Source organism: Macrobrachium rosenbergii, chromosome 55 (genome assembly GCF_040412425.1).
Source record: "Macrobrachium rosenbergii isolate ZJJX-2024 chromosome 55, ASM4041242v1, whole genome shotgun sequence".
NCBI lineage: Eukaryota > Metazoa > Arthropoda > Malacostraca > Decapoda > Palaemonidae > Macrobrachium > Macrobrachium rosenbergii.
Genome location: NC_089795.1, coordinates 14700013 through 14720542, shown reverse-complemented (window position 1 = coordinate 14720542; position 20530 = coordinate 14700013). Strand labels below are relative to the sequence as shown.

General features: G+C 43.4%; 1 protein-coding gene and 1 long non-coding RNA gene across 5 annotated transcripts in view; one reads left to right on the top strand and one right to left on the bottom strand.

The window, feature by feature from the left end:
* LOC136835139 (uncharacterized) overlaps positions 1 to 2411 on the top strand; it is a 32826-nt gene extending 30415 nt beyond the window's left edge. Inside the window, exon 2 of the long non-coding RNA XR_010851991.1 lies at positions 1961 to 2411. This is a non-coding gene — a long non-coding RNA (uncharacterized lncRNA). The remainder of the gene's footprint in view (positions 1 to 1960) is intronic.
* Positions 1 to 20530, bottom strand: part of LOC136835137 (HAUS augmin-like complex subunit 1) — a 217145-nt gene that overhangs the window by 68953 nt on the left and 127662 nt on the right. For all 4 annotated transcript variants that reach the window (XM_067098340.1, XM_067098337.1, XM_067098338.1 and 1 more), the window contains 2 exons: positions 11109 to 11283; positions 1953 to 2053 (listed from right to left, as the gene is read on the bottom strand). In XM_067098340.1, the coding sequence (XP_066954441.1) occupies positions 1953 to 2053; positions 11109 to 11193 (186 nt within the window). In that variant the 5' untranslated portion in view covers positions 11194 to 11283. The remainder of the gene's footprint in view (positions 1 to 1952; positions 2054 to 11108; positions 11284 to 20530) is intronic.

Genomic DNA, 20530 nt, shown 5'->3' with positions numbered 1-20530 from the left:
CTGAGGACTTCTTCACATTGCATAAAACCTCGACATCAGAATCATAGATGCCAGGAGGGGAAAAGGCATGGTTGTGATCAAAAGGAGACGAAGATACGACTGGTCTGAGATGCTTCCTACTAGGGGAAGAGACAGTCTGTAACTCGCCATCACCTAATAAAAGGTGAGGATGAAGAAGATGAAGAAGGAGACAGTGTCCTACTACATTTCATTTGCACAGTATGCCCATAACTCTTACAAATAACGTTAACTCGATCAACTACTGCCTGAACCCAGGAGTCAGGAGAGGTGGAGATTGGAGCAGTAGGAGGCAGGACAACACGCTGGGTAGTGCTAAGCAGTCAGCTGAGGAGACAACACAGATGATGTACCAGGCAAGGGGGAGGGGGAGCCACAGGAACGGGAACTGTTATAGTGGCTGACCCAGGGGTGCACGAAGTCAAGTAGTGGGACAACAGACCTTCCAAGGTTGGTAACCCCGATAGGCCTAGAGAAGACCATACACTAGCCATCTTTTGTGCATCAGAAGCTGAAAGGGTAGAACAAGATGGCTGTGCATCCACTCATAAGGGGGAAGAATTACCCTCCCCCAAAAGAACAGGGGCAGCATTAGTAAAGAAGTCTCCTGACCTCTCTCCCAAACCTTCCATAGGCAAATCTATAGACGAGTGGGAGGGGGTAAAATCTTCCAGAGAAGACTAGGCAACTTGAGAATTTGGCAAGGAGGCGGCAGAACAAGGAGGAGCATGTGATGCAGCCATCGAAGGAGGGAACCCCCTCCAAGATGAAGCCTCCAACTTCCTCTTATGCTGCCTCTTCCTGGCAAAGACCCTCCACTGCTCAAGAGGTTAAGAATGACATTCAGGGCATGGATTAGTGATATTACAATCATTAGCTATACACTGGCTACACGTAGTGTGGGGATCAGTCTCAACCGATGCCAAAAAACGGGAGCAAGGATAGCCATCAACGCCAGGCCACTTCCTCTGATGCTTGGAAGGGCCGGCTGAAACTGGAAGTTGAGATGATTCTTAAGGTTGCATGATCAGACACAGAAGCACAAAGCACACATATACACAGAATCCTTCAAAAGTGCACAAGCAAACACAAAGGACATGCAAAGAAGAAAAACATTGGCTTCGGAGAGACGAACAAAGCACATCTCCCTACGAGGGCAGTAGAGAAGAAACTGAGGCACCATCTCTTCGGCTTATATGCGAAAAGGTTGACAGTTGCCACCTAGGCCTATCGGCCTACCTCACTGCTACCAATTCCTTGTTTGTTTTATTTTTACTGGTTTTCCAGCTGGTGCTACAAGAATTATCCGTAAGTTAAGACCCAGATTTGTTCCCCATATGAACAAATATCAAGTTTGTTCCATATAAAATTGTATACCGTACCATAATTCTCTCATACAATGATTATAACACCAATGACATGTATCCTACTTATAAAACAGCTTATCCATTGCAATTTTTATTTCTGGTAATGCAGCACAGCAATGTGCTGCATGAGTAATAAGAAAATATCTAATAATTAACTGTGTGTCTTAGACTGAGCAATGTAGACAGCAACAAGGTACTTTGCAGTGGCCTTTAGGGGCCCAGCTGTATTGCTGTCTGCCTATTACTGTACTTTGGTCTCTTCTCACCAAGCTGCCCAACTCCTTCAACTTTAACCTGCTATAATTTTCTGTTATTGACATAACCCTATCTGTCTCCAGAATATGATTTTAGTCTTGTTAAACAACTTTGTAATAAATAAATAAGCAAATCTGTAATAGACACATGACTTCCTAATTCATTTTAAATGGCATATGATTCAACCTACCACAATACTATCAGTAATGTAAAGATGGTAACTATTACCCTAAATGTTGTAAAGTTATATAGTTTTCTCTTTTAAGACAAAAAGATTGTTAACAATACACAATGATTATGAAGTTTCCTTACATTTGCAGTTTGTGCAAGGGCTTGTAAAGACTTCTGGTTTTCTGGTGTCAACTGACTTGGATCTAACTTTGCAGTTTCTCGCCATTTCTGAAGCTGTTGAGCTGTAAATAAAAACTAATTGTAAATAAAATCTAAAGAAATGAGGGATGTTAAAGTAAATATCTCTTTGTTGTGAATCCTATTTTCTACCAATGAATTTAAAATCAGTGTATGTTGCAAATAGTTAATCACTAATATAGTTCCATCAGATTCAGTACTAATTCCAACTAGCGTAATCTTAAATTTCCTGGGCTGTCACAGCAACCTGCTGCTATTGTTTGATGGCACTATTTGCTGCATACACACTGTTGGCATTATTGCTGCAAAAACACTTTCAGTATCATTGTAACACAAGAGTCATTATTTGCAGCGTAAACACTGTTGGAATCACTGTAAACACAAATAAACCAATCCCACTTTTTTCTTCACCTATCATAACCTGCTTACTTTTAGCACCAGTCATGGCTCCAGTTACCAAATGAAATGCTTTTTGTGTAAAGAACACTGTACACTGTCTATTAAAGATAGGGGAGAACTGAAAAAACTTGACATTGGTGATTCTGTGAGAAGCTTGTAGTGATTATACAACATTGGCGCTTCAAATGTTTATGAAGTAAAGAAATACAAAGAAAAATTATGGTTTCCTTGCTGACAGTGATAGAAAAAACAGATGTGTGAAAGGAAAACAATGAAGGTTGGAAAAAGTTCTGCAGCAGATCAAGTTCTATTGAAGTGGTTTTTTCTACATGTAAGTGAAGGTGTAGAGATGTATGCATATTCTTGATAGCAGTCAATGAGATCAGCTGACTGACAACAATGAAAACAAAAAGAAAGAACTCCCAACTGTTGTTAGTTAAAATGCACTTGAAATCTTAAAAAATACAATAACTCTTTTAAAGGCATTTTCCTCACAAGAAAATGTCTGTATAAATGAGAGAGAGAGAGAGAGAGAGAGAGAGAGAGAGAGAGAGAGAGAGAGAGAGAGAGAGAGAGAGAGAGAGAGAGAGAGAGAGAGAGAGAGAGAGAGAGAGAAATTATATCACTTGATGTAAAAGAACTTTTAGTTGCTGGCAGTTGAAATGCACCTGAAATCAGTAACAAAAATACAATAACTCTTTTGAGTTAATGAAAAGATTTTCTTCTATACAACTAGCAGTATATGAAAAGATGTTTTCAATATGAGCTGAGGAGTTGGGGAGAGGAGGGTCATCAGCTGACAAAAGAGAACTGGCTGTTTCTTAAGAGTAGCACTACCAGTGAAAACGGAACTTGTGCAATATGAGGGGTGTATGAACTTTCTTTCAACTATTTCAATGCCACTTAAGTGGTAATTAATTGTATCCTAATCTAACCACCCTCTGATCTGGCCAAATCACTTACCCGGCAACTTCCCGATTATGATTACTACCTGCAGTCAGTGTTTACCAATCTGCATTTCTACAGTCTCACAAGATTAACAAACAATATACATGATGACTACAGTAATACATAAATTGGATAGCCAGGGTAACACACCCGTTCAACAACAGCCGAAAAATAAACTGTACTACAACAGCAGCCTTCTTAGGTGTAAGCTGACTGTTTCTAATCAGGTTAAGAATCTGAGAGAGGAAGTTCTGAGGGTCAGTCAAGATTAATAATCATGCAGCCATAACAATAGTAATAACCATAGTTGGGCTGCTAATCAGTGATGATGAATCTTGGACCCTACACATCTTTGAGCCTGTTTTTTGACCTGTGTGCTAAACATCAAAACTAAGCTTTCAATCATATACTCAAGGTAAAGAGATCAATGGTTGAAATATATTGTGCAACACAGATAGGTTCAAAGTGAGAACTTAAAAGTGAAGAAAATGAAGTTTTCATAATAAAACTAATATTGTAATACTTACCTCAACACCTGAATTCGCCCTTAGTCCCACTAGCCGGAACAACTCTCAATTACCCATCCCACTAGCCGGAACAACTGTCAATTACCCATCCCACTAGTGGGAATTCTAACAGCCAGCGTTACTAACGCTGCAGGTAAAATCTTGTCACTTGAGCTCCCATAACAAACGGTTGGCAAAGCTGACACAGGTGTGTGACGACACGCCCCATTTTCGTCAATTGCTTTATTCAATGTCAAAATTGATTTGGAGAAAGGAGGGTGGGAATCATTCAGGTGTTTAGGTATTACAATATTAATTTTATTATGAAAACTTCATATAGCAATACACTCCCTCAACACCAGAATTCGCCCCGATTAACAACATTTAGAAGAGGAGGGATCAATTCTATTGCAAGCCCCTTTGACAACCGCAGAGGTGGTAGCTCTCCAATCTGCTCTGCATGAGATATCCGTTTAGTCATACACTCACCATATCAATCAATGATTTCAGTAAAGAGACATGTTGGAGAGTGCTTTGGTCGACAGTCAGGTCAGTACTCTCGGTCCGTCGACCTCCCATGTGGCTCTTCAGAACCTCTCATGTATGGAGGAGAATGAGGCAGAGTGCAGAGCCGCTGTCCCTCCAGGAGAACCATCTAAGTTTGCGGCACACACTCTTTATACAACCGCAGAGATGGCAGCTCACTGATCTGCTCTGCATAGGATATCTATTTAGTTATACACTGACCTTATCAATTGATACTTTTGGTGACGAGACACGCTGGAGGGTACTTTGATCGCCAGTCAGGTCCATGCTGTCTCAGTCCGTCGACCTCCCACGTGGTTCTTCAGAACCTCTCATGTATGGAGGAGTACAATGACTCTTCCACGTGGCTATTCAGAGCCTCTCATATATGGAGGGAAATAAAACAGTGTGCCGAGCCGCTGATCCTCCGCCAGTAGGTTGTGGATCAGGCCTGACGACCGACAAGCGAAGAAGTATCTCAGCGCCGATGAGAGAGCCTAGCCTACAAGAGCACCCGCTTGGACTCTCGTAGGGAAACTATCAAAGACTTAAGATACTTAAAACATACTAAACCTAAGTTCATGTGATTATAATATCACTGCTGCCTAAGAATTCTAAAGACTAAAAGGAATTCCTCTATCTGGTTAACCGAAGAATCTCCGCATTGAGTGAATACCACCTCAGCTAAATGAATGCACCCTAGGTAACATACTTCGTCGCTACACGTGGACTATGAGAATAACCCTCTGAACCTCCGCACTAAGTGAATACCACCTCAGCTAATTGAATGCACCATAGATAGTAGACTTCGCCTCTACACGTGATGAGGCAAATCGAATGTCTCTTAAGTAATGGAAGTAAACACTGAGATGGACTTCCAGGTAGCTGCCTCCAGAATAGAAGTCACTGAATAATTCCTTAGAAAGGAAGATGAAGTGGACATACTCCGAATACTGTGCGGTCAGGGAAATACAGAGCTGAAGATGACGAAGAGGAACCCTGAGAAGCCTGGGAAATCACCTCCCTCAGAAAGTAACTAATCACATTCTTAGACAGTGGAAGGGAGGATTCCGCTGAGAGACAAGAAGTGTACACGGAGGCGGACGGAGTTTCTCAACCTTTGATAAATAGACTTTAATGCTCGTACCAGACAAAAGGCATCTCCGCTGGATCGCCGGTAACGAACACTTGCAGATAAAGAACTTTAAACGAATGAGGCAAAATTTTAACCTCCGACACTGTCTTCGCCACAAATTCCAGAAGAAAGACAAATACGTATCATTTCTTGCATAGGAACCCAACCTAGAAACTGTCTGAAGCTTGCCCAACCCTCTAGCTGAAGATAAAGCCATAAGAAAAAGCAACTTCTTAGTCATTGTCTTTACGTTATAGCTTCAATGGGTTCAGAGGCAGGGGAATACAAGAAAAATATTGAAGTACTTCCAACAAGCCCCACGGAGAGGCCCGAGTCGGCAAGACAGGACGTTCAATCTTAGAAGAATGTAATAAATCATCGATTATCCTACTACTAGAGATTTTAGAAGGGTGGAAACTAATTGTACCACTAAGCATTGAGCGGTAGTCAGCAATTGCCGAATACGAAAGACCCTTGACTTTCCGGAGGAATAAAATAAGATCAGCTATTTGGCTATGGAAGGTCTAGAGATGGAATGACCTTCCTTATGACACCAACTTCTATACCTTATCTAGCTGAACCCGGTAAGGCTTATGGGTTGACTTTCTCAAGCTGAAAGAAAGCTGTCTAGCCACAGCTTTAGGGAGTCCGGACTGTCTACCTGCTCTCTCTACAGTGCCCTGCAACTAGGTACAGCAGGCAAGGGTTTGGATGATAATGGTGAGAATGCGGTCGTCGAGAAGAACTTTCGCATGGGTAGGGACATTGGAACTTCTGTAAGGAGCTCTAGGAGTTCTGGAAACCAAGCATGTTAGGGCCAGCAGGGAGCTATTAGAGCCATAGACGTCTTGACACTCTCCCGCAATTTCCTTATTACCTGATGAATGAGACCGGATGGAGGAAAAGCATACACCTGCGTGTGATTCCAATTCGTAATGTCACATCAGTGTCTATCGACATGGGGACCATCATGGTGAGAAATAAACCAGACGACGATGGTTTAATCACGTCACGAATAAGTCCACAGTTGCTGGCCACTCCCGGAGAACTTGACATATTACTTCCTCAGCCAAAGCCCACTCTCCCCCGCAATACCTGACGGGAGCGACTTAGCAAATTGGCCAGTAGGTTGAGACTCCCCGATATAAATTGGGGAAGAAGAGACACTTTTCGTTCTTCGCACCCTCTCAGGACTCTGTGCTATAGTATTGAGTTCTGTTGATCGCCCCCCCCCCCCCGCCCCGAGTTCTTCAGATATGACCCGACTGTTACGCTGTCGCTCAACATAGCCACTACTCTGTTGCACAATAGGACTGAAAACAACTGAGGGCTTCTTTACAACCTTGATTCCCGAAGATTTATTGACCCTCTTGTTCCCGAACCACCCACCCCAGAGGCCTGAAGCCTGGGTTTCCTCCAAGGTTGTTCCCCAACCTTGATCTGAGGCCTCTGTGTACATATGAACGTCGGGAAGAGGGGAGTTGATAGACCTTCCCGGTGTCAGATGCACTTCTGACCACCACAGACAATCCAACAGGCAATAATCGCTCCCGACTATAACTGCGTTCTCGTTGTGGAAGTCCCAGCGATTCCTGAGACATACCTCAAGAGAGCACATCCAGAAACGAGACCCTGGAATTAAAAGAGAGAGCGCCATTCTCCATAAGAGGCTTCTCCAAGCTGGTACCGGCCCTTCCCTGTTGAACAGGAACCCTTCTACCTGCTGAAGGACCAACTGGATCCTCCCCAAGGTTGGGAAAACCCTCAAAGGAAGAGAGAGAATCCTCCTACCTGAATAAGTTAAAGATTCCATAAGAATTCCCTCGCTCTTACTAGCTCCTCTAGAGAGGAGGCAAAGACCAACCAATCGTCTAGATACCTCAACACTCTGTACCCTCAACGATGCATAATTGCCGACACCGGAGACATGAGTTAAAAGCAACAACGTTTGTCATATTGGCTACGTCATCTTCCTTGAACAAAGAATTAGCTAAGGCTAAGGTGTTCTGAGAAATCCCTCTTATGAACGTCCGGATACTGAGGGGGTAGATGACCAAGATAGAAATTTCGACTTTCCTGCTCCAAACGTCGTAGACGAAGCCAAAGCATTCGCCTGGTGAACCAGACCCCTCGAGATAAATTTATTAAGCTGCAAACAGCCGTGGATCGGAAGGGACATAGCCGTCGCTCTTTTAGAACCCTCTTACAGTAAACCTGACAGCATCCAGAGAGAGTGCGCAAGAGCCTCAGTCTGATTGCGCAACACATCCTCCAAAGCACCTGCTTCCCTAAGAGAAGTCCCTACAAGCCGAGACAAAGCCGGAGACCTAGACAGGATTGCCTCTACTGATCTGTTGAATGGCAACCTGACACCTGCCGAAGGGTTACCTCGAACTGTGTAAATCTTCTTACGCAGAGAGAAGAGAAGAGTCCTGTCTATTAAAAGCTACTACCAACGCTAAACAACCGTCTGCCTCCTCCAAAGCCTGTCTAACCCAATTGAACCAAACCAGCCAACATGAAAAAGAAGCAGGAGCTGGCTTAGTGGCATAAAGGCCTCAGATAAAAGACTGAATTGACGAAATCGGGAGGTCCGGAGCTCGTGCTTGAGGGTACAAAGAAGTAACATACTCAAGCATGCGTCTGTAATCGTTACTGCTGGCAAGAGGACATTCTAAGTGCTGGAATCTCCTGCACCACCGGATAAGAATCCTGTTCTGCAATGTCTAAACAGTCTAAGACCGACGAAAGAGGAGGAACTGAACGAAGCCCGGACAACAATGAAGACCACCCTAACCAGAATGCTGGACACTTACACCTAATCGGGTACCCGGAGCTGAATCCGCATAGTTGAACCCGCCGGGAAGAAAAGAAGGCTGAAATGAGAAAACCCGGAGCCGATTCCCCATTATTACCAAGGGGAAGATGAGTGAGAGTAGCCAAACCCACATTGGTAAACCCTGGGGGAGGATGCGCAAACGAAACCACTTGCGGAGGGACGGAAGAAGATGAAGGAGAAGGAGGGAGAATGAAAGAGATAGAAGCTACCCTCAGAGTTACCGCCACAGAAAATGCAGGCGATGAAAGCCACAGACCACTCACAGAAGGTACCGCAAGCCCTGCCAAAACCGCGGAGCGTAAACCCGAACTGTAAGTGACAGGCAACCCCCATGAAATACCTCATATTACCAGAACAGTTGCTTGAAGTGGAAGCAAGGGGGTTGCGCATACCTGAAGGGATGGAACATGAAGCGCCTGCGGCCAAATTCTGCCCAAACTGTGTTATCACCTGTCCGGAAGCTCCTCCTACCGGAGAAGACTGTACTGAGGAAGGAAAGGCGGGAGACAGAGGAATAGCAGACGCATAAAAAAGTTACCTGAGAAGAGGAAAGCCAAAGTCGAAGGAGGGGGAAAATGGAAGATGCGGAAGCCGCAGGAAAGACCAGAGCAGAAGAAGAAGAGGCTGAAGAGGAGACTGAAAAAGGAGCAGCAGAGAATGTGGGAGCAGGAGATGAAGAAAGATAACACAGAAGAAAACTTAGAATGAAGGGACAGAAGGTACATCGAATCCGCGCCCCCCTCGATAATCCTGAAACATATCCGACATGAATTCTGGACACTACTGTGTCACATACTCTCTAATGTTAGAGAAAACATTAAAAAATATAACTTCTCACCATAGGCCTGTACATGTTTGAAAGACCCAGCAAATCCACCAAATATTCCACCACATTTAATTGCAGGTCCCGCAGTGCGAACAAAAAGCAATTGACGAAAATGGGGTGTATTGGCGCACACCTGTGCCAGCATTGCCAACCGTTTGTTATGGTAGCTCAAGTGACAAGATTTTACCTGCAGGGTTGGTAACACTGGCTGTTAAAGTTAAGTATACCTTAGTTTTACCAGACCACTGAGCTGATTAACAGCTCTCCTAGGGCTGGCCTGAAGGATTAGACTTAAGTTAAAATTCCCATTAATGGGATGGGTAACTGAGAGTTGTTCGGGCTAGTGGGATTAAGGTGCTCAGGGAGTGTATTGCAATATTTGGCAAATTCAGGTGTTCAGGGAGTGTATTGCAATATTTGGCAAATTCAGGTGTTCAGGGAGTGTATTGCAATACTTAAGTTTTCATAACTCAAACTAGTTTTCCCTTAAAAACCCCAGACTCACTCTTTTTGCCTCACTTATAAAAGTTATGGTAGTCTCACAGCACTGCAAGATTTGTGCAGTTTGAAGGAGGGAGCTAATCATATGAATAGTTTTGTCTTACAAGGTATTTGTTCGAAGAGAGCATCAGATCACACTTAAAATCCATGTGAGATACATGCTATAACTTGAAAAGTCTATGCCCCCCAATTACTATCAATGGATTAGTGAGGATGAAGTTATTAAGCAGAAGATGAGGGATCCCAAAATCTATCTAGTGTAACACGATTTGCTACGACTACCAGTCTAAATAAATATACATCCAGCCATTTTTATGTAATAACTCCTCAATAAAAAACTGAAAAGGTGAATTGGGCCTCACCAAGTTAATTCCATTTTAAACAGAAAACACAGCCATGTCATATTTAGAGCAATTTTAAAAGCAACAGAAATAGAGTTGGCTCTGAGTTTGTGGACTTCTACTCATAGCTGTTGTGCTTCATCATCTGACATACTACTGTAGATTCTCAAGATAAGCCTGCCTTAATCGATAACAGATCATATTCCTCATAACCTGCTTCCTTCATTGTCTTGTCGAGAACAATCTTCAGTAGTCACCTTGTAGTCCCTGGCTCTTTGCAGGTAGTGCTAAAAAGTTCCTACTGGAAAGAGCATAAGGTCGTCTTTGTTACTTATGACAGAAGACAGGGAATGGGTGGGGAAGGGAGTTGTAATATGGCTCTGGTTCCTTGCAGTTTTGGTATTTATTATGATGTGAAGTGCAAATTACAATTCCACTCATGTCTTCCCAGACAGCACATGAATCTTGCCAACCCATCTCAAATATTGGTTGGCAAAGTGCTATCACATTTGAGATGCCAGCAGTCTAATTTTTCAGCCCCTTAGCATTTTAAAGCCAGTGCCCATGTTTGTGATGCACAGTAGTACAGGTCTTGTACACACACACATAAGATTATGCTCTCCTTGCTAACACAAAGTAGAAAAATGAGAATACTGTGATGAAAAATATTACACCAAATATACTGTACAAGGACTGGTTGATACTCCTACCTTTGACTCAAGGAATTTGATTTAAGATATAAGGATAATACTATTTAAATATAGCTCACTTTTCTTATGCTAATCTATAAGCCAAGTCTGCCATGAGTGGTTGTTTGAGGCACTTAACTCTCAGTACATTATATACAACTGCACTAAGACTGCTATTACTGATGGACTACATAAATAATATACTGTACAACACATGAATTAAAACAATCACTTATTGTTCAAGGTCTGACAAACAGTCTAAAGATAAAAATTAGGACTAAATACCACAAAAAATGAATTAGCAAATATTTAATCTACTCAAACAACACAATAAAAGCAAGAAAAACACCTCAAACTACTTAGTCACCGGATTATCACTATAAAACCAACCTTCCGCATTATACTCTGCTGCTTTCCTGGTGTAGTCTTCAGTCAGTATTCTCGCTTGGCTTTCTGCTCTTTTACATTCCTTCATTAGCTTATATAAGATAGTGATACTACGTTCTGTTTTCTCATATAAAGGAATTCTTTCTTCACCATATATTTCCTGAAGCCACTGGACCACCTAAAAGATAACAGTAGTCTTAGATGTTTTTCTTGTATTCACTGAACATTCAAGCAAGATGTTTTTATAATCTACTACTGTTCTATATGTCATCCAAATACTGCTCAACAGATACTTTTACTTTAAAATAAAAATCAAAGCAAAAGTATGACAGAAAATGACAAACTAAAAATCAAAGCAAAAGTATAACAGAAAATAACAAACTATGTCAACATTTCTTTGGAATGAATCACATCTCATTTTGGTTCAGCTAGCAAAGAGCTGAACAATAATTCATTCAGTCTGTTTCTTGACATTATGTTATTAGGTACACAGCTGCATATACTATATAGTACTAGGAATTACATTAGCATTCTAGTGATATTTGATGATGTACACAGACTACCTCAAGAAACGGAAATACTGTAATTTGAATAACTCTTTTATATGTGTACCATCACTTAGATTCTAAGAGGAGAACAATTTAGTCCAAATTTGCATCCATGGGCCCATTTTCTTATAAGACACAACACAGCAGTAACAAGTGTCTGATCTCGATACTGCCCATGTGTACCTTGTACAGAACACTATAGACAGTACTAAATGTTCTTTGCACCATCAATTTCAATTCCAGCTACAACACTGTTTTTTCTTTCAGTCTGTTTTCATCAAGGTCACAACCTCTCCAACTTTATTTTGCCAGCCACTCTTCCTACCCATACATCAGTTGTTGTTGGCATTCTCCTAAAGCCATATTGGGTGGGTGACAAAATACAGTACCTTTTTTCTATATGTCACACTAATCTATGTTCTCCATGACCTTAAATAGATAAGATGTCAATGCAAATGGATTGTAACTTGTTGCTAAAGTTTATTACTGCCCATTTGCAACTTGTTGCTAAAGTTTATTACTGCCTGGTTTTAAAAAAAGCTATGCAAGCAGTCCCCGGTTATCGGCAGGGGTTCCATTCTGAGGGTGTGATGATATCTGAAAATCGCAGCTGACTGAAAATCACGGGCTTTTTCGGCGACTTTCGGTTATCGGCGCCTCTGTTAAGTATGTATCAGCGCCAATAAGCAGAAATCGGCAATTTTCATTGCTAGACAAGCCCGGTAAAACCAGATCGCTGTTAACCGGAGACTGCCTGTAATAATAGTCGGTTCCCTAATACAGGCAGTGCCCGGTTATCGGCGATCCGGTTTTTTGGAGCTTGTCTAGTGTCGAAAATTGGCAATTTCCGGTGCCGATATGCACCGATTTCTGCTAATCGGTGCCGATATGCACTGATTTCTGCTAATTGGTGCCGATACTTACCTAACAGAGGTGCCAATAACTGAAAATCGGTGATTTTCAGTTACTGGGGATTTTCGGTCATCGGCGATTTTCGCTTATCACCATGCCATTGGAATGACACCCCCGCCGATAACCGAGGACTGCCTGCAATTGGTTAATTAATGTCCCAGCATATTCTATTAATATTGCTAATAATATTCTATTAATAATGCTTATTATAAATATCTTTGTCTGAACATTACATATAGAATCTCTGGGGAACTATCACTGCAAGTTGAAAGGCTGAGTCATGCTTCCTTTAGGTAAATGGTTGAGTTTGAATTCATATTATTTGTTGTTAAGTCTAATCACCCCTTCCAATGGAATAGAATTGGTCTCATTCTCAATTAGGAAAGGGGGATCAACTTCTCCAGAGAGGACATCTGTCCTGGAAAAGACAACAATTTCTTGGTTCACAAGACCTCTGAAGGCTCTTGGAGAGCCATATGAAACAAATATAGTTTCTCTAATGAAAAAGCCTGGAAACTCTGAGAGAATACCTTTATTCCCTGATAGCCTATCATCTGGGATGGAACTAGGTTAATTCTGTATATTCACTAATATTTCCAACTTCCTAGTGAAGTTGAATATTAAATCTTTGGACCCCAAAGATCCCTTTCAGAAATCTGGCCAGGGCTAGCCAGTCATCAAAGTAAAGGAGAAATTCTGACTCCCAACAATGACACCACCTGGACACTCATGTTAGTAACCTTGTGAATAGCTGTGGTGCCTTGATCAAGTTGAAGCAAAGGGTTCCAATCTAGAAAACAAGGCCAAAACAGAGCAGAGAAACTTGTGATTTAGAAGATGGATAAGAGGATGAAGTAGATGTCCAACATGTCTGCTCAATCATCCAAGCGCACTTCTGGATGGCCACTAGGATTGCCTTTCAGGATAGCCACTAGGGCTGAGATTAATGTTTCCATAAAAAATCTTGTCAAGGCTATAAACTTCCAGAGATTAGATACATCAAAAACTAGTCTCCTGCTGGTCATTGCCTTCTGAGATAAGATGAGATGGTTGTAGAATTAAGGGGAGATATCCATCACTGGTTCAATGGATGACTTTTGTAATAATTTGCGATGTGTAACAATTTGTTACCTTCATTTTCAAAGCTTCAAACCTTTCTGGAAAAACCACTGGTGAGTCCACCAACAGCATCCAAGGTTCCCAGGTAGCTACTCATCCAAGTACTGACCAGAACAATGTTGCTTAACTTTCCTGACAGGGAGAGAAGTGGTGTTTCCAACATGGTATGACTGATGACTGCAAGAGGACTTTGATGAAACAGAATCATATACCCCTCCCAGAACCTTGCCAAATTTGCAAGTAGTATGCTCCTTCAACAAAGAACAGTTTAAGTCTTTGACAGAGGAGAAAGAGGATCATGCTGACTGAAAATGGGTCTGGCAAGCTGAGAGCAATGAGTTCTTTGTGCTCTTTTCTGGGTAATCATCAACGAAAGCAAGGACTTACTTAACCTAAGAGCCAAGCTAGTCAAGGATCCAAGAGGCCTTGTAATCTGGAATGATGCTATCATAAAAGGAGTATGTATATGGTTTTCTCCTTTTCAGGAGGGTAGTGGCATAGGTGTGAACTGCCACTAATGCCATCCATACAAGTCCTGTCAAGACATTCAGAAAAAACACACTCCAAAGCTGATATCCCAGAGGGAGTACTGAACTTGTGCATTAACATTCTCCACTAGTGCACCCACAGACATGTCAGCACGGGCTACTTCTGCAAAACCCTGAAAAGGGTTTTGTAATGCTATTCCACATCCCAGTACGCATTTACTTTTTGTTATACCTGCATGTTTTCCCTTCACTTAAAAATAGCTGAAGATTTTTGGGGGGAACACACTTCCATTGGGCATACTGTTCCCCTTTCAAGATTGTGTTTGGAGGTCTGGTCACTTCTCTTATGCTTCACATGGTTTTTGACCTATGCATATTTAAATTTACTTAAATACTGATATATATATATATATATATATATATATATATATATATATATATATATATATATATATATATATATATATATATATATATATATATATATATGTATATATATATATATATATATATATATATATATATATACATATATACATATATACATATATACATATATACATATATACATATATACATATATATATATATATATATATATATATATATATATATATATATATATATATATATATATATATATATATATATATATATATATATATATATATATATATATATATATATATATATAACATTTACAACAGATAAATAATCATACACTCAAAATTATCAAAGTATCATTTTCCTGATGCTAGTTTTGTCACAATACAAATGTAAATGAACAATAACATGAGTGTTAGGGGGAATATGAAACAGCAAACAAGAGCGAACAACACTACATAGCTGCCTGTGGTATGAAATGCTTCCAGGACAAATGCTAAACACTCAGAGAAGTTACTCATGCAAAATAACACAGAAATAAAAATAACCCCCAAATCAGAGGTATCAGATAATGCTAACCACTCAGAGAAGTTACTCATGCAAAATAAGCAAGAAAATAAAATAAAACCCCCAAAAGTAGCCATGCAGAATTTAAATACTGTACCTAAAGGTATTTCAATAAACGGGTATAAAACCACACCCCAAAAAATGAAAAAGTTACCCCTACTAAGCTATGGAATCATTTCTAGCTTTGATTTTGGACAGTAAGCACGCAGTCACCGGTTAACGGTGGGGGCTCCATTCCCAGCCGAGCACTGCTAACTGAAAATTACCAATAATTATGGTAATAAATGGAGTTTATGACGTCATAAGTGCCAATAAACTGCTTATCAGCACCAATCAACCATTTATTGGCACCAATAAACCGCTTACCGACACCGATAAACCACTTACCAACACCATTAAACCGCTTACCAGAACCGAAAATCACTTACCATTGCCGAAAATCTGGTTAGCGACGTTGTTAGCCAAGCACTGTAAAACCAGATTGCTGTTTACAGATGCCACCAATAAGCAAGGACTGCCTGTATATTCAAAATATATGGCTCAGGGACCCTTAAAATAACAATTTTTAAAGTAAATTATATTTTTCCTTATACAAACCCGAGGTCCTTTACATTAGGAATTACTTTCAGGTGTAGGCTGGAAACGGCCGTTAAACTCTTGAGCAAGGTGGTTAGGCAGAACTACCACCAGGTAGGCAGGGATACCTGCCTGCCCGGATGTAAACATTCCAGTTTGCCTTTCAGTCCAGGTTCAGATTGAGGGGTGGCATGAGGTGGGCATAAAGTGTAAAGGATCTCGGGTTTGTATAGTTAGGAAAAATACAATTTACTTAAAAAATTGTTATTTGTTCCGACACGATATACAAACCCTCGGTCCTTTACATTAGGAAGACTCACTGGTTGGAGGGAGGAATCTGAGTGAGTCTCCTGAACTGACTGGAGTTCTGCACACCTGGGTTACTCCTCCTGGTTGAAAGAGCGAGGAGGAGTACCATGCCTCTGACATATTGATCGGAGTGAACGAACTGCGAGATCAAATGTCAGATACTGGACCTTTTTGCATGAGTGAGGGAACGTAACTCCTACGAAATAGGCTGGAAGGATCTAGAGTCAGAGGCAGTAAGGAAAAGCCGAGATAGGGTTCCCTTATTGCCAGTCTCTCCTTCCTCCCCTTGCTAGAGGAAGGAACGGAATTGCTCCAATGATTCTATAAGAAAAATAGAATGGGTGCTCGATGTGTAGTCTTACCACATCAGTGCCAGTTCCAGCAGCTATTGGTTCAAGTCCTATTCTCATCCCTAAGGAGGAGAAGTTGGAGGACAGGGAAGGAGGAGGAAGAGAGGCCAGTCACTCTCGGAATCCTTCTCACTTCCAGAACCAACGCCTTAGGCGAGATGCTACTCGTCCTCTTGAAGGAGCCGGGTAAGACAACAGAACTTGTTGAGCAGCCACCACAGAGCCAAGGAAAAAGGGTTCCAAGGGCCTGTGGGTAAGACCGAAGGAAGAAGACAAGAGTGTGGTCTAAGAGACCACGTCTTGCTTCCAGACTGACAGAAACTTCCGGAATGCGAGGGATGGACCAAGCCATCGACTTCGTGAGCTCTCGGGTGAAAGGAACCGGCATCGCATCGTCGTCAGCTGCCAAGTACCTCCTTTGATCGCTTCATTTGTCAGGAGGAAGATGTGTCCTTAGACACTTCTTCCTTGGAAGAGACAGTACTAGCGAAAATGTTGACGACATCCAAGTTAGGAATGTCGAGCCTTTCGGAAAGTACCACAGCTCCCAATAGGACAAAGTAACGAATGATCTGGATCATCGACAAAAGTCCAAGGAGGAGGGGAACAACAAGGACTCGAACCCGACAGTCGATGCCAATGGATTCGGAGTCCACCTACGACATCCAAGAAGGAGTCGAGGTATGATCCCCATCCCTGTTCTTCCATCTTCTACGCCAAGACCAGGGTAAGATGAGAGATGGTCCTAAGAAGGCATATCTCTATCCGACGACTCTCGTAGGGCGCGTGCAGAGCACATACAGGAACCCTAAACGAGAGTCACATGCCATCCAGGGAACAGTTCCCTGGGAGAGCACGACTGAAGAAGCTTCTCGTCCGTAGCTAACTCTCGACTGAGGAGACGAAGGCTACTTCAGATAGAAGACTAGGTCGCAAGGGCCTACGTTCTTCACAAATGAAAGGGAGAGAAGCAACCCTCAGCGGAGAAGATGAGGAAGTCCACACTTGACGAGCGACTCAGACCCGAGAAGAAGTTCCGACAACGACACCACCAGCGAAGACGGATCCAGTCCCTGGAACAGTGTTGCAGAGGACTTCAAGGGATATCCAGCTATAACCATTGCCGCTCGGCGAGAAAGCCTGTGCTTGCAAGGAAAGCTGGAAGGTCTCCCAGTCCTGAACACACAGGGATGTACTGCCTCAAGAACTGCTTCTTGTGTAGCTGCTACAGGAGGTTGGGTCAAGCGGAATTCTTCTCGATGCCTCGGCAATCAGGTCGGATGAAGGCGAAGTCTTCAAGTATTTGTTTGTAACTCGGGGTGAGCAATGTTTGTGAATCCCTAGCGAAACGGACAAATACGGAGGAAAAAGTGTCGATATCAAGTTTTCACCAAAAAGACAGCATGCCTCAACGGAGTGGCCCTGGTCTGGTATGAAGGAGCGAGAAAAAACTACTGACTTGTGTGCAAGGAGGCAACAGAAGGACGGTAGGGATTTCTCAGTCGAGCAGTCTCTGCATGAATCTTCGTGAGGAAAGAGTGAGCAGCATGTTCCGTCCCGAGGCCAGGCTTGCCTACCAATACATCCCCACCAGGAATGCATCTGGTTAATTGAGCTGTCGAGTGTGCAATAGAACAACACTCGAGTACCTGCAAATGTCGAGATGAAAACAGGAGGAAAAAACGATTGCCTCTTGTTTGTCGACAAATGCCACTACTGTGGTTTTGTTGTTCAACGAAACCAGTGAGTGCCGCAAAACCCATCCTGAATTCTCGGACGGCCAAAAGGCTGCCCTGAGCCCAGGACGGTGATGAGAAGGTACCAATCGTCTCGGTCACACAAATTCAAGACAAGGTCTTACCAGTGTGCACCTATTCCTCAATCTGTGAATCCGTAAGTAGACACAAGATGTGAGGGGAATATGCAAGCGTATTCGAAGGTTCCTTCAATCAAGCATTAGCCTAACTCTTTCCTCATACATCGAAGAGGAAAGAACGGAGGAAAGGAAGCAGACTTCCATTCTCCACCATGGGGAAGCTTCTGCAAGATGACAGGGTACCGAGGCAATTAGCTCTAGCTGGCTGGCATTTCCCAAATTGGGAGCACGGGAGCACGGGAGAGGTGGTGGGATGGAAGTTCGATGGAAAGAATTGCTGAGACCTAAGGGAAATAGATACTTCTCCTGAAGGAATCCATTCCCAGGTCTCGGCAATGTCACTGCCAGTTCCAGAGACCCGATAAGTATCATTTCGTCCAGGCATCAGCAGTTGCAATCTTCTGAAGCCTAGGACTTCTTAGCTAAGGAGTTGAGGGGGCTGGCTTGAACTCAAGGTCGAGTTGAGATGACTAAGACCCAAAGTTCTTGGCCATTGTCCAAAGGACAAGTCAGTGCCCTGGTGCAAACCTTGATTACCAGGGTATCTGGCAAATCTCTGAAAGAGAAAGGCAGAACCAAGTAAAGGTTCGTTCCTTAAAAGGTCGAGCCAACTCGGGACTTACGAAACCGAGATCCGAATTGGGACAAAGTCCTTCTTCTTAGCACCAGAATTGCCAAAAAACTGCAGTCGGCAAGACCCTCCGAGGCAAGAAGAATTCATATTTTGTCGAGGCAGGGGTGGAAGCTTGGTGTCTCGACCTGAATTAACTCCTTCGAAGAAAAGAATTCATCAGGTTGAGAACACTCTCGGCCCCTCGGGAACTGCAAGGGTTGCAAGTGATGAAGGTTATTCATTGGGGGAGCCGCGGTCCTGTCCCGGGGATCCTCGTGCCAATTCGTCGGCGCGAAGTTCTCCGAAAACACGGGGCCGATCGTAACTTGAAGAGGAAGACCTCCGCTGTTTCCGATGTGTGAAACTCCTGTACCTCTCCCCTTGGAGGGAGACCTTGACAGATCCCATGAAACCCTCCTCGGCTACCTGGTTATAATACGAGAGAATTAGGGAACCGATACCCAAAGCACGCCAGGCAGCCGAATTCCGAAGAAAATTTCGTCGGAGCTCTCTCTGTCCGTCTCGCGCCTCTTGGAACAACCAAGAGGAGAAGAGAGCAGGTGAGGAGAAAAGAGTATCCCTACCTGTCCTGCCAGTAAGATAAGCAGGAGAGGCGGACCATGAGCGATAATCAACCGAAGGAGATTACTGCCACACAGGGGAAGAAGAGCACTTGTGCCGTGGCAAAGCGCTTTCCTGGGAAAAGCAAAAGGTTCACTCGAACATAGCCGTGAACCCGAATCGGAAAAAACTGAGTAGGGCCGAGCCGAGCCGATCACGCGAACGCGATCAGGCTGGTTGGTATGCGGCGGACTGGGAGGCAGGTGGGGCGAGCCGAGCCGAGCCGAGCCAGTCTGGCAAGCCGAGTTGAGCTGAGCTAGTCTCGTAAGAGCAACCGGGGGGCTGAGCCGAGGAGATTGTGCGAACGCAATCGTAACTGGGCAGGCCGGACTCGTCTGCTGTGAACAACTGCTAGTTTCCCGAACTCTAAACTCCTTCCAGGCCGAGGCCCCTCGAGAAGAAGGTTCAAAGGGGAATTCTGTGTCTGCTATCTTGCACGCTCGAACCCTAAAGTTCGAGACACAAGAATGAAGCCCGCCCAAGCAACCGAAGCAGCTGGCGGGCAGTATCGAGACACCTGGCGTCTCGGCACCCAGACACCCGGGCGTCTCGGCACCCAGACACCTGGGTGTCTTGGCACTTTCTCTCGTCCTATGACTCTCGTAAGGATAGCACTCATGATTCATAGAATTCGAGCTACCCACGAGACTCCCAAAAATCGGGAGAAGCTGCTTTGTTTCCTAATAGATCGAAAGAGCCAAGCACAGAACCAGTCTTAGACGCAGACTTCCAAGACTGGCAATGAAGGCGTGGCCTCGAGAGGCCGTGTTCTCGCTGCCCCCGAAACGCAAGATCCCACAGGGCAGGAAGAGCCAACGAGAGAAACTTGTCTCCCGGAAGAGAGTCAATCCCTTAGAAGTCCCGCAGGACTCCCGAAGTGAATCTCTTCCCTGCTTCTTCTGATGTTCGAACCGACAGGATCGAGACACCAGGTTGGGAACCTGACCGAGCGCTGGCAAACACTCGGGGAGCGCTTGCGGTGCTGGCAGGAAGAGGAGCCGAGACACCTGGGTGCCTCGGCCCTTTCTCTCGCACTGCTCCCGAACTGGGCCGAGGAAAATC